This window comes from Stegodyphus dumicola, chromosome 7, assembly GCF_044657685.1.
Source record: "Stegodyphus dumicola isolate Sdum_Otavi_A_Nest chromosome 7, ASM4465768v1".
NCBI classification, from domain to species: Eukaryota; Metazoa; Arthropoda; class Arachnida; order Araneae; family Eresidae; genus Stegodyphus; species Stegodyphus dumicola.
In genome coordinates, this window is record NC_140774.1 from 94,210,274 (window position 1) to 94,225,997 (window position 15,724).

At 32.7% G+C, this 15,724-nt stretch overlaps 1 protein-coding gene across 2 annotated transcripts in view; it reads right to left on the reverse strand.

Annotated features, from left to right (window-relative positions):
- Positions 1-15,127, reverse strand: part of LOC118193654 (uncharacterized) — a 112,069-nt gene extending 96,942 nt beyond the window's left edge. The window contains exon 1 of one of the 2 annotated variants that reach the window (XM_085820602.1): positions 14,627-15,120. In XM_085820602.1, coding sequence (XP_085676728.1) covers positions 14,627-15,056 — 430 coding nt within the window. In that variant the 5' untranslated portion in view covers positions 15,057-15,120. Of the gene's footprint in view, positions 1-14,626 lie in introns of both variants that reach the window. The other variant, XM_085820604.1, reaches the window with a different exon arrangement.
- Between the last annotated feature and the right edge of the window lie 597 nt (positions 15,128-15,724).

A 15,724-nucleotide genomic window follows, 5' to 3' on the forward strand; every position in this document is an offset into this window, starting at 1 on the left:
AAAGAAAAAATAATCGTGAGTGCTGCCATCTATTGAGCGGAAATTCAAGTGTGTGGTGGGACAAATTTTAACCCACTTATTTCAACTGCAGAATTAATGTTATAAAATATTGAATCCAATTCAGATTTTTGAAAATAAAATACCTTTGAATATTAAAAAGAATCATACATATCATAAATTGCATACCAAAATTTTTAAAATATTGAAAAATGCAAGATACATGGATATCACTCTTGTGATCCTATTTTGAATATTTTTTGCTTATAAACTTAAGCCCTGGTATTGTAGTGACATCTACTGAGAAAAATAATAACTAAAATAGAACATTTTTAAAAGATTAGAAAATTTCTAACTGACAAAATAAATATTAATTAGGTGGGACATATATTGACCCACCATGCCGCAAAGGGTTAATACAGAAAGTGCTTTTGCCTATTGAATGAACAATCAAAAGGAATTCAGAAAACAATCAAAAGTAATGAGCATTTAATACATATTAATTATTTGCACTCTATTCAAGTTTTGTTCTTTAATTTTCTAAGATGTGCACTCCAAAAAAGTTTTTTTTTTTTTTTTTTTTTTTCAAGTGAGTGCAAGGAAAGCTTCTGACCAAATGTTATTTTGGTTTTGATGGATAATTTCTTTCATTTCATGAACCTGAAACACTGATTAAGTCCTCTATAAGGGCCTTCAACATTTTTTTTTTTAATGTTATTTATTATGTGCTCTGCCATTAGGCACTGTATAGAAAGGAGGGTTGCTCTGTGGAAGACTTTTATGAGAATGGCTGTATGGGCATGAAAATGTCCATACAGCCCACCCGTTTTTGCCAGAACACGAAGCCCCAAATCAAGCTACAAATGTTCAGCAGCTTTTACTGCTCGGCTGGTGGTAAGCCAACAAAGCTTTTAATGTCCAGTTGGTGAGAGATTACTTCTGAAGGTCTTGTTGGACTGTCTGAAGGTGAATTCTAGCTATTGGCACTAATAATCCCTTTTTGTCTCTACTCTGTAGCTCATTTTTCTAAATTGTTTTCCAAAACAAGATAGGCTTTAAAGCCAGTCCAATAAGACCTTTTATTCTTGTGTGTTTTCTCTAATTATTTGGACTTAAGCATTGCATGCATCTTTCGTCAACCTGAAATTCCCAAACCGCAGTCCAATTTTCAATTTCTATCGCTTTCTTCACTGACAAAAGCTTAAAAGATGCAGTATGTATAAGTTTTTCTTCAATGCAACAGCCATAATAAAAATAATAATTTTAAAAATTCAACAAACACGATGATAAAGTAAGCAATAAGCAAACCACAAAGCAATGAGACACAGGTAAGAATGAAGACAGAACTTGGTGAAATAAAAGTTCACGTGGCCATTAAAAACGGGGGTTATCAGAAATGTCAGATAAAACTAGAGTTCAGCAGCAAGTGCATGAATTACAGTGTTTTTACACCAAACACTGTACCAAACACTCTACTGTAGTTAGACAAGTTTCACACCAGTTCAAACTTGGTGCACGGCCTTAGTGCAACCCAAGCGCTGTTATCAGGCTAAGATGTATATAAACTAGCAGTTACAAAGTTTAAAGACAGAGGAAAAAATAAAATTCCTTTAAATACGCCACAGATTTAAATTTTTAACTTTCAAAAATATATAAGCCATGGCCTATCTACCAGAAATTATGGTAATATGCCTAACTCCAGCAGCATCGAAATTATTGCATAAATACTATATTCAGGGTTCGTACACATTTCTGCACATGGAAATTAAGTAGTTTTAAGGACCATTAATGGAAAAAAAATTAAGGACCTATGAGCGAATGGGAATTGAATAAATTCAATTTAAAATATTATCTATGCCTAAACTTTGCTTTTGTAATACCATCCTAAAAATAAAATAGATCCAGAAGTAGGATGCATTATTAATAAATGTAACTTAATCAAAATTATTGCAGAAATACTATATTCAGGGTCTGTACACATTTTTGCACACGGAAATTAAGTACTTTTAAGGACCATTAATGGAAAAAAATTAAATACCTATGAGCGAATGGGAACTGAATAAATTCAATTTAAAATATTATCTATGCCTGAACTTTGTTTTTGTAATACCATCCTAAAAATAAAATAGATCCACAAGTATGATACATTATTAATAAATGTAACTTAATTAACATACTTATTAATACGTTTGAGAATAAACTTTATGAAATTTATCAAGTAGCATTAAATATTTTATACAGTCAAAAGTCGTTAATTCGGACACCCATAATTCGGAATGATCTATAATCCGGACCTCAAAACTAAAAACTTTCTGCGCATGCACCGCGTTGACACATGCGCATAGGCGTTTACGCGTGCGCGTAAGACCTTTTACGACTGCGCATATGAGTGTGCACAAGTGCAGAATACGTTTTCGCGTGCGCGTTTTATGTATAATGGACGTATAAGCTAAAATTATCTAATTATCTATTTCAGTTAATGTTGATGATTGCGTTGTTCCTTAATCTTCGAATTGTATCCGGCTTATTATTTTTTGCAGACTGTAAGAGCAATTTTATAAAAGTAAGCTTAAACTTTCGATTATATCAAATAGAATTTCCGATATATATTTGTTAATATGTAAAGGAAAGCGAAAGTATGTTTTGAAATCCGAAATCTGTTTATCAATTTCACGCTGCTCGGCGGGGGGAACGCCGCAGCGGGCGCGTAATGAATTGGAAGTTGATCTGTCAGCACTATCCTTATCTTCAGAGCAGATGTTTTTATTTTATTTGGCTTATAATTCCTTACCAAATTAGTATTTCATCTCGATGTGCTCCGTCTTTGATATGATTTAAAACAAGTTCCTCGTCATTATAATTCGCTTCCGATAGCGAAGAAAGTAACAGAGGTTAGTGAAAACGAAAAATTTTGATTGACAAATTAGTCGGTGTTCTCGACACAGCAATTATAGGACTTGAACAGCGGAACTTTGTAACTGAACAAGAAATTATGTCTGTTTAATAGAATTAAAGAGAAAGTATTATCACATGAAACGAAGCAAAACTTAAACAACTGACATTAAAAGAAATGTTTAATAAAGTAAACAAATAAATATTAAGCTTTTTCTTTTTGCAAATTTTGATACCCTTTAGATCATAATTGTTCTTTATTTCATAAATTACGGTTTCATATTTTTAATTTTAGAATTTCTGCATGCCATCTTACGAGATTTAAACTGATGATCTATAATCCGGAAAAATCGATAATCCGGAATCGCCGAAGTCCCGACGAGTCCGGATTAACGACTTTTGACTGTACTTATAATAACTGGACATATCTGAAATAAGATAAGTGACATTTTATTTAGGATTTACTAACAGTTAGCTTTATGTTTTTTTTCCCACATACTTGCAAGTCTAGAGGTTAAGTAAATAGTAAGTAGATTTTATGTCAAGCAGCATAGGTTAAAATGAGAAGTAAAATAATAATCAGCATGATTCAAAACAAAAGACTGGCTGTTGTCACATCAGAAGAAATCTGAAATTCCTGATATAAGCACGGTTGGCAAGTTTTGAAAGTTAGCTGGACTCTGTCTGATGAGTTAGTGTCGTAGCTTCATATAGAGTTCCAGGGGTTGTAACTCAGTTAATATATTTTAAGGTTCTAATAATCCACTAAAGCACCAGAGATGATAAGTTGTTTTGCATTATTTTAAGTCTCACTAGATGCGAAGAATAAGTTTTACATGAATTTTTACATTTTTGTGTTTTATTTTGTGACTACGGTAAGGGTTAATGAAAGGCAATAACTCGCTTTAATATGTAGATAATTTTTAAGGGTAAGCAGTTAGTTGTAAGTAATTAAATTAGGTATTAGATAACCTTATTAATTGTGGATATACAAGGCCACTATTACAACTCGTTTATTTTTTTAAATATATTTGTTAAAAAAGGCCTTTTTAAAATCACAATCTAATAAAATTTCACAGTTTAAAATACATGTAATTTATGACATTGATTCTTAAACGATACTAGGATAATTACACATTAAAAGCTACAAACCATTTATGTTTTGTAGCAACAACACTCAACAAAATATTTATGCATCTTTTTAATTTTAAGCCTTCCCAGACATTTTGGCTTATTTATTTAGATTTTCTTCTCTTTAAGCATCTTTTCTAACAATTAGAAATTTTTCTCAGTATGCAAAACAGTGTCCTCACTATTTTTTGCGTATTTTATCTACTAACCTGCCAACCTCTCCACAATGTACCTATGAGGGTTTTACTTGAGCTGATAAAAGTTAAATAGTCCAACCCCCCCCCAACAGATGTGAAGCAAATGATCACTATGTTTGAAAGTAACTGCAAAGTCAGACATGTTTAAATAAGTTTTTTATTTAAAAAAAGAACTTAGAACATAAAAGCATGTTCTTATGCTAACAAAGTCAATTACAGCTTGTGGTGATGTAATTAAACAAGAAGAGTCAAATTCAAACTAAAAATATGGACTAGTGGTCAAAGACTATACAATTTAATTTCATCTTAAACTGGCTCTGTAACTCTATCATCATAACAAATTCAAATGTCGGCAGCGGTAATGCAAAGACGAACAATTACAAATTATAAGAGCTGGCAGAAACTAATGCAGGGAACAGGTGGAGGACAGAAACACGCTCTTTACAATCCAAAAACCTCAGTTTAAAAACTGTCTAAGTAATTTGCATTCCGGTGAGAAAATAGAAATGAGAAATCATAGTAAAGGCTGAAATTGTAAACAACTGGTTAATTTACATAATAATAACTGTACATATCTTTGAAGATTAATTTTCTTTCTCTTTATGTATTCAGTTTCTTTCTTCCACATTTCCTTTTCATTTTAGAATTTTTAGATTTAATTAAAAATTTCTGTTATTCTAAAAAAACTAAATGCATTTAGAATGTATAGAAAAAGCTACTAATTTTATTTCTCTAGTAATATGAAATATATACAGTCAAAAGTCGTTAATCCGGACTCGTCGGGACTTTGGCGATTCCGTATTATCGATTTTTCCGGATTATAGATCATCAGTTTAAATCTGGTAAGATGGCATGCAGAAATTACAAAATTAAAAATATGAAACCGTAATTTATGAAATAAAAAACAATTATGATCTAAAGGGTATCAAAATTTACAAAAAAAAAAAAGCTTATATTTACTTGTTTACTTTATCAAACATTCCTTTCAATGTAAGTTGCTTCGTTTCATGTGATAATACTTTCTCTTTAATTCTATTAAACAGACACAATTTCTTGTTTAGTTACAAAGTTCCGCTGTTCAAGTCCTATACTTGCTGTGTTGAGAATACCCACTAAAATGTTTTCGTTTTCAATAACCTGTGGGTCACTTTCTTCACTATCGGAAGCGAATTATAATGACGAGGAACTTGATTTAAATCATATCAAAGACAGAGTACATCGAGATGAAATATACTTAGTAAGGAATTATAAGCCAAATAAAATAAAAACATCTGCCCTGAAGATAAGGATAGTGCTGACAGATCAACTTCCAATCCGCTGCGTGAAATTGATAAACAGATTTCGGATTTCAAAACATACTTTCGCTTTGTAGATACAAATTACATATTAGTAAATATATATCGGAAATTCTATTTGACATAATCGAAAGTTCAAGCTTACTTTTATGAAATTGCTCTAACAGTCCGCAAAAAATAATAAGCCGGATCCAATTTGAAGATTAAGGAACAATGCAATCTGCAACATTAACTGAATTAAATAATTTTTGCTTAGATTATACTGTCCATTACACGCATGCGCAAAAACATATTCGCAGCCGTAAAGGTCTTACGCGCACTCGTAAACGCCTGTGCGCATGCGTGAACGCGACGCATGCGCAGAGAGTTTGTATCTTTGAGGTCCGGATTATGGGTGTCCGAATTAACGACTTTTGACTGTATATGGTAAGGTCCAGTTACAGAGCTGGTGTGGCATAATTTTTAGAATTTAGCGACACACCGAGTAACAAAATCTAGAAATGGCAAAACTTTTAGAATTTAAAACAGGCATTGAAAGCAGAATTTGGGATCCACAGAGATTGAATCAGGTGGGAAAATGCCTAGTGCCAGCCCTGTGTACGATGCATTAAGGCATATTAGATGAAGGTAACAGGTAGTTTGGCGACATTTTGGTAAGGCGATAAAGGTTATTAGCTAGGACTTTAGCAGTGTACATGGATAAAGTCAAGAGTGTGCACAATGCCATTTTTGTGCAATTCTGGGATGTTTTTTTAAGTGAAAATAGGTCGACGTGTACATGGATGATACTGTGTATGTACAGTTCTTAAAAACACGGCAAGCAGTGGGCGATTCTGCACTTTCTCCCAATTTCGCACCTAATCTTCGTCATGATTAAGCATTTTTGTTCCATAAAAGTTCTAGTATAAGCGTAATTCGGCTAGCAGATTGTTGGAAAAAATGTTGGGTTAAAAAAAAAAAAAAGCCTTTACTTCGTGAAAACAAAATGGCGTCCAAAACAAAACTAGCAGGTTGCTGTAGCAGGGTTGGTCGCCAAATTTTCGCCAAGTTACCATAATCCAAAGATTAACCGAACTTTATTAGTATTCTCAGTTGAGCAGGACTGGTAGGTTCATCAACTGGATATTACGGCAGCCTATTTAAATGGAAAACTAAATGAGACAATTTTCATGGAACAGCCACCAGTGAGTCTGCACGAGAAAACACATAGAGATGTTTGCTTGCTAAAGAGAAGCCTTTATGGACTTCATCAGTCTGGGAGAGAGTAGAATATCTGATGAATAAATTTCTGAAATCAGTGAACCTACAAAATCCAGAGCAGATCCTAGCGTTCACTTCAATAAAGAAAATGAGTTAATTGTAGGTGTGTATGTAGATGATCTCCTTGTAATATACAGCAAAGATTTCATCATTCAGGAATTTAAGGACAACGTTGCAGCCACATTTAAAATCAAGGACTTGGGAGAAATGCATCACCTTCATTCAATTAGGATTCATTAATTAGGATAAGTAGAAAGGAAGATGGCTGTGTGACTCTTGACCAAAGTTTCTATGCTTGTGAGATCTTCGAAACAACTAATATAAAAGATGCGAAAGCACTTCCACAGAGAACCTCGTAAATGTAAACATCGCCAACTTTGGCGATAATAGTTCAAACCTGGTAACCCATCAGATTTATCATATTCGCTTGTTTGAAGTTTGCAACCATTCCTCTTGTTTATTTTGTTGAATTATTACTGTCGTTTTTCCCATTTGCAAATTTATATTATTCTTCTCTTATTTATTATTATTTTTTCTGAATTTGTTAACAATGAATAGATAGAAATATTTTCGTAGATAGATGCCAGTTCTCGGTTTGGGACGAAAGGAGGGCCGAAAGCTAATTTGTAACACGGCTGTTCACGTTGTGTTCTTAATTATTAACAGCTCTAAGAACCATGATGTTTCCAACGTCTAAAATAATTTGTTTTCGTAGACCGCAAAAATGTGCATGTGCATTTTAATTAAGTAATAATGTTTTTATTTTTATTATTGGTTATTGTCATCTAAAATTAGAATAAATCAATTTTTATGGCATAAAATTTTAACAAGATAATATATTGTTAATGCTTTACTAACAATAACCTTTCAGAGGATGGCAGGTGTGACATAGATGATTAAATTGAAATAAAAAAATATTATTGATTATCTAAGATCACAGAATAGTTTGATGCATCACCATGGTCATCAAAATTAGCAAACCACTGCTGGTGTAAGGAATATATTGTTTTCTACGTTAATTGGAATTTAAGACAAATTTTTTTCGTATATCACGTTTAACTGGTAAATTTCAGTATATTAATACTAATTTATATTTTTTAAATGAATTTTTATTTCCGTTATAAATGCTTATATATTGTCTTATGCTTAATAATATGGCTAATCTTTGGAATATGGTAACAGGTAGTTTGGCGACATTTTGGTAAGGCGATAAAGGTTACTAGCTAGGACTTAAGCAGTGTACATGGATAAAGTCAAGAGTGTGCGCAATGCCATTTTTGTGCAATTCTGGGATTTCTTTAAAAGTGAAAACAGGTCGACGTGTACATGGATACCGTATATGTGCAATTCTTAAAAATGCGGCAAGCAGTTTGCGATTCTCCACTTTCTCCCAATTTCGCACCTAATCTTTATCATGATTAAGCACTTTTGTTCCATAAAAGTTCTAGCATAAGCGTAATTCAACTAGCAGATTGTTGGAAAAAAATGTTGAGTAAAAAAAGAAAAAAAAAACATGCCTTTACTTCGTGAAAACAAAATGGCGTCCAAACAAAAACTAGCAGGTTACTGTAGCAGGGTTGGTTGCCAAATTTTCACCAAAAAGTTGCCAAGTTACCATAATCCAAAGATTAATCAGTAATATATTTTTTCTGTGCTAATTTGAATTTAATACAAATTTATTTTCCTATATCACATTTAACCAGTTAATTTTACATCTACATGCTTATTATCTGTGAATTTTTACTACCATATGCTTAATATACTGTTTTATCTGCTAACTTGAATTTGCATGCATTAAAAATCACGTTATGGCTCGGCTCTCCTTGTCGATGAACCGCGAGCTTGGCGAGTAAAAATGCAGTGGTGCCAACGGGTTCTCTGCGGATGAAAACCCCAAGATGCATCAACACCATTAGATCCAGGTATGAAATATGCAACAGCCACTAAGGATAACATGTTGAATGCTGAAGGAGCACTGAAATATCGACATGGCGTTGGAGGGCTCTTGTACCTAGCAGAAGGAACAAGTCTGAATTTAGCTTTTGCTACTACTAACATGAACCAATTCAATAATTGCCCAAGTAAGGAACATTGGGTTGGCATACAACACATTCTTCGGTACCTAAAACAGACCATGGAATTAAAGCTGACTTTCCAAAAGACTGGAAAGGATTTAGGAGTGTTCTGCAATTCTGATTGGGCTGGCGATAAGAATGATAGACGATCATTTAGTGGCTATGTGGTATTACTAGCAGGTGGAGCTGTCTTATGAAGCAGTAAGAAACAACAGACGACTGCACTGTCAACAGTTGAAGCTGTGTACTTCTCAATGTGCCACGCAGCCAAGGAAGTACTCTGGTTCCAAAATTTTTTCAAGGAAATTGTGCGAGAACATTTTAAAACTTTCTACAAAACTTATTTGTTGATAATCAGGGTTCCATTTCTTTAGCTAAAACACATGCCACATCAGAGCATAACAAGCATATTGAACTCAGGCATTTTTTCTTGAGAGAAGGTTGAAGAGAAGTTGTTGAACTTTACCTATGAGCCTTCCAGTTCAAATGCAGCAGACACGTTGACAAAGAATGCACAAAAAAAAAAAAGCCCTATTAATCAAAGGTTCAGTGCAGCACTGAGGGAAATTTAATCAGGGGAGAGTTTTGCATATAACTTAATTTAAGATTATATTTCCCATTTGTATATTGCAACATGATTTTTATCTCTTCTTTTTGGCAACGTTTTCAGTTGTTGTCACTGGTTTACTTTACCATGCTTACCATGTAAAATTTACTGTGCTTATAATGGTTTTGTATTTCAATATATGTGAATCTCTGCGTATTTATTTGTCTCCATTCCTAATATAATAAAGTTAGACTTCATTATAATCTGCAGAGTTGTTGCCTCCATCTGCAGCTCTGCTGAAATAACAAAAACTTGACTAATGAATGAATGAAATCTATAATTTTACATATATTTCATCTAATAATAAACTGACAAGCTTTTCAGAATTGCTTAAAATTTTACAACTTTTTTTTTAACTACATTGTTTGTCAACTAGAATCTGCTCGGCCAATTTTCAAAGATAACTTTTTTAAATATGAAGGATGAGGTAATGTATTTATTGTTGTTTAAACTACTGTAACAGTTTGGATTACAATAAAATACATAATATGGTCAGGCAAGGAATTCTGCTTTATTTGAATTAACTGAATTTGTTCATTTGATATTGAAAAATTGAAATTTCTCATAATCTGGATTATTTTCTGTTCTCTACATTTCAACAGTAGTTTAGATATTTTAAGCTGTGATCATCATGACCATCAGATATGGAAAAACCATCTAAATGACTAATCATTGTTTCAAGTTTAGACCACCCATCACATAGTAACCCTTTTCCAAATATCCACTTGAACTTTTCAGCACAAATTTCATTTCATTTTCATTTATTCAAAACACTTCTATACTTAAATCCTCCAGTATTTTTAAAGATAAACACACTTTTGGACAGTTTACAAATTCTCTCTGATCTTTGGAATATGGTAACTGGTAGTTTGGCGACATTTTGGAAGCGATAAAGGTTACTACCTAGGACTTTGGTAATAATGTGAGAAGTACTCAGTTCCGATTACGCATTATTTTGTGTGAGGGAAATGAGAGATCATGAGATATGTCATGTGACATTAATGGGCGAATTACAGTTCTTTAATCGGAAAAGGGGGGAAATCTGGAAAAAATCTGGCAATTTTGTATTTAGCTTTATTCTGTGTTGTGTGAAACAGTGTTGGTTAATTTTCGGATCCCATGGCCCTAACTAAAGTGAATTCGAAATGGGTATTTGGTGGGATTGAAAGGGGTAGTAATAAGTGTTTTTTTAAGGTTGCACGAGATAGAAGTAAAGATGTTTTATTAAGTTATTTATTTTACCTGGTACCTTGCTGTGAACTATAAGTATGATTTTAAAGATCCTGAAACAGGTGCACATACGCTTGCTTTTTATTTAGCAGAGGAAATAAGAAAAGTTTATCGGCCACGTAATCAAGATTCTGAAGAAGATTAGGTAAGTTAGTATTTTTAATTATTTGAGGATATTATTTTTATGCATTGTTCTAAATGTAAGGAGTAAATAAATTAATATGGTATTATTGGAAAATTGTTATAAGCAATGATTTAATTTAAAGTAATTAGGATTGTAATCTAATTTTTATTAATTTAATGTATGTGCTTATTTATACTTTAAGTAGTGTTTTTTAATTTAATTACATTTTAATTTAATGATCGTGATTTTGTGAGTTATATGTTTGTAGTATTTTGGAATATGTTTGAGTAGTATACGTTGAGTATTTTCATGCATTTTGGTGAAATTTTTCTAATTTATGAGAAAAAAGCAGTGTACATGGATATAGTGAAGAGTGTGCGCAATGCCATTTTTGTGCAATTCTGGGATGTTTTTTTAAGTAAAAATAAGTCGGCGTGTACATGGTTTAGTGATATTTTAATTAAATGATAGTTATTTTGTGAATTTTATGTTCGTAGGAATTTGGTATACGTTTAAGTTGAAGTAAACATGCATGGAAATAATTTAAATATTTGATACTAAGTATTTGTAATGCTTGCGGTATGAATTCGTTGGTGACATATATAATGTAATAGATGATTTAGAGGTAAAAGTTTTTGGATATTTTATTTATTTTATATGTGGAAATGTTCATATTTGGAAAGGGTAAATACTTTTTCGCGATCAGGTAATTTCATGTTCTTTTTACCGGGTTTAAAGATTGAGAAAATTGTCATGTATTTTGGTGAAATTTTTCTAATTTATGAGAAAAAAGCAGTGTACATGGATATAGTGAAGAGTGTGCGCAATGCCATTTTTGTGCAATTCTGGGATGTTTTTATAAGTAAAAATAAGTCGACGTGTGCATGGTTTAGTTATATTTTAATTAAATGATAGTTATTTTGTGAATTTTATGTTTGTAGGAATTCGGTATACATTTCAGTTGAAGTAAACGTGTATGGAAATAATTTAAATATTTGACACTAAGTATTTGTAACTATTTTTAATGTTTGCGTATAAATTCGTTGGTGACGTTTATAATATAATAGATAATTTAGAGGTAAAAGCTTTTGGATATTTTATTTATTTTATACGTAGAAATGTTCATCCTTGGAAAGGGTATATACTTTTTCGCGATCAGGTAATTTCATATACAGTCAAAAGTCGTTAATCCGGACTCGTTGGGACTTCGGCGATTCCGGATTATTGATTTTTCCGGATTATACATCATCAGTTTAAATCTGGTAAAATGGCATGCAGAAATTATAAAATTAAAAATATGAAACTGTAATTTACGAAATAAAGAATAATTATGATCTAAAGGGTATCAAAATTTATTAAAAAAAAAAAAAAAAGAGCTTAATATTTATTTGCTTACTTTATTAAAGATTTCTTTCAATGTAAGTTTTTGAAGTTACTTCGTTTTTTATGTGATAATACATTCTCCTTAATTCTATAAACAGACATAATTTCTTGTTCACTTACAAAGTTCCGCTGTTGAAGTCCTATAATTGCTGTGTCGAGAATACCGACTAATTTGTCAATCGAAATTTTTTCGTTTTTAATAACCTCTGTCACTTTCTTCGCTATCGGAAGCGAATTATAATGACGAGGCATTTGATTTAAATCATATCAAAGACGGAGTACATCGAAATGAAATACTACATTTAGTAAGCAATTATAAGCCAAATAAAATAAAAACATCTGCCCTGAAGATAAGGATAGTGCTGACAGATCAACTTCCAATTAATTGCGCGCGTCACGGCGTTAAAGATAAACAAATGTTAAAGTTTAGATAAACAAAGGATATGCCTTTATTCATTTTTTGCAGCAATTCCACTTTTTGTTTAATGGACTCCGAAACATTCTTTCGCTTTGTAGATCTGTTACATATTAGTAAATATAAATCGGAAATTCTATTTGACATAATCGAAAGTTCAAGCTTACTTTTATAAAATTGCTCTAACAGTCTGCAAAAAATAATAAGCCGGATCCAATTCGAAGATTAAGGAACAACGCAATCTGCAACATTAACTCAAATAGATAATTAGAGCTTAGCTTATACCGTCTGTTATACATTAAATGTGCATTCACAAACGCAGCCATAAAGGTCTTATGCGCATGCGTCAATGCGACGCATGTGCAGAAAGTTTGTAGCTTTGAGGTCTGGATTATAGATCATTCCGGATTATGGGTGTCCGAATTAACGACTTTTGACTGTATGTGCTTTTTACCGAGTTTAAAGATTAAGAAAATTTTCCTGCACATTTTTGTAATTTATGAGAAAATAGCAGTGTAGATGAATAAAGTTAAGAGTGTGTGCAATGCCATTTTTGTACAATTCTGGGATTTTTTTTAAGTAAAAATAAGTCGACGTGTAAATGGTTTATGTGTATGTGCTATTCTGAAAAACGCGGAAGGAGTTTGCGATTGTGCACTTTTTCCCAATTTTGCAGTTCATATTTGTCATGATTAAGCAGTTTTGTTACATAAAATTTCGGCTAATCTTTGGAATATGGTAACAGGTAGTTTGGCGACATTTTGGTAAGGCGATAAAGGTTACTAGCTAGGACTTTAGCAGTGTACATGGATAAAGTCAAGAGTGTGCGCAATGCCATTTTTGTGCAATTCTGGGATGTTTTTTTAAGTGAAAATATGTCGACGTGTACATGGATACCGTGTATGTGCAATTCTTAAAAACGCGGCAAGCAGTGGGCGATTCTGCACTTTCTCCCAATTTCACACCTAATCTTCACCATGATTAGGCACTTTTGTTCCATAAAAGTTGTAGCATAAGTGTAATTCGGCTAGCAGATTGTTGGAAAAAAATGTTGAGTTAAAAAAACAAATGCCTTTACTTCGTGAAAACAAAATGGCGTCCAAACAAAAACTAGCATGTTGCTGTAGCAGGGTTGGTCGCCAAAAAATCGAAACGGGTTTTATCCTAGTATCCGGTGCACACGGGATTTGGCTGCTTTTGGCGACTTTATGATGAGCAGTAAAAACGGGACATAAACGATGAGTAGTAAATGGGTCATTCAAAAATATATATAGTTATATATAGTATATATTATGTATTTGGCTCTAGTGTAGAATAGGGTGCCCCTTTGATTAGCGACAATTTTTTGTAAAATTTTGGAGATGAAATCGTATTTCTGGTTACCATGATAGTGTAACTTTGCTTTAGCATCCTGATTTTTTTAAAATAAAAATAGATTGATGCGTACAAGGACAAATTTAAACAGTGTGCAATGCCTAGTTCGTGCAATTCTGGGATTTTTTTTAAGTGAAAACAGATCGATGTGTACATGGACACACAGTTTATGCAATTCTTTGACTTTTTATTTTGGTTTTGTGTAGCGGCCATCTTGAAATTGTGTCTTCCTGACGCCGATCTTGCCGTCAAAAAAGAATCTCCAAAAAACAAGGGGCACCCAATTGTAAACTTTTACCATGTATTTACACACATAGTGTATAGTATATAGACGTTCTTTGGATCATTTTTGGTGTTGGCGATAATTTTCAAAATCGCGCCAAGGCTGCACCGTGTACTAGGATTTTACCTCGAAAAGTTACCATAATCCAAAGATTAACCAAAATTTCTAGCATAAGTGTAATTCGGCTAGTAGATTGTTCTAAAAAGTATTGAGTAAATAAAAAGAAAAGAAACATGTCTTTACTTCGTGAAGACAAAATGGCGGCGAAAAAAAAAAAAAATAGAAGGTTGCTGTTGCAGAGTTGGTCGCCAAGGGCCGGTTATCTGAAAACTGCCGCTAATTTCATTAACTAAAACATCTTACCTTTTGTTTTTCTGAAGTTAGTAATAACATCATTCTTTTCCCGCTGTTCGAATTGTTTATCACCAGCATTAATTTCAGATTCTCTTTCTTCATATGTTTTCCTTTTTGTGGAAAGCTTCTTTGATAGGTAGGAGGATTGGTTTTGGAAAATCGTTGGATAAGCATTTTTTTTTAAAGTTGGAATAGTTCTAGGTACTACTAAAAGCGTTCCATCATCACGAACGGCTTTATCTTCTCGAACGATAAATTCTTCCTCGAAATGCTTAATGCACACATTACTGTATTTCCTAATAACAAAATCTTTTCGATTTATATTTTTTACCCATTTTTCAGAAAGTAAAGGATCCGAAGGAAATTTAAAAGTGGACACATGTTTATTAGTGCCATCGTAATTTGATCGGCATTCTGGTACACTACATTTTCTCGCCATTCTAAAACACACTTTTCTAATAAATTTGAATTCACAATACAGACAAAGCAGACAGACGTCTTGTTTTGCACCTGCTAAGTCTTTCTGCCCTGACGGGCGAAAAATCAAGCTTAGGTGCGAAGGAAAGGTTAGAAGGCGCGCAATGAAATACATTCCGCAAGAGAAGAAGAGGAAACAAGTTGTCACATGGTTTAAGAGCAACAATCTCTGCACGTGCGCAGTTTACGATGGAGTCTATAGCAGATGTATCCCTAAAATTGATTTATTTTTCTAATTTAGAAATTTACAGCTATTGTGAAAAATTAAAAAATACTTTTGGAAGGGATTTTTCTTTTCTTTATGCTAATAAAAAGGGTCTTCTTTGTTCAAGGAAAAACATGTGAATAACATTTGTTTCAAAGTAATGCCAGATATTAAGGTACTTATAGCAAGCTATGTTGAGGCAGAAATGGGAAAAAAAAAATATTATAAAACGTCTGTGCAAATTTCTGCAGAAAATGAGGTAAGATTCTTAAATTTTCTTTTATGCAAAATACCAATTAAGACACAATAAAACGCCGAACAAATACTAACTCAGAAGTCAAACAACAAAAATCAGCGTTATATTTTCAAATTTTCACAGGACTAGTTTCGATGGTTTTACCGAACCACCGTCTCAGCTGCAAAAG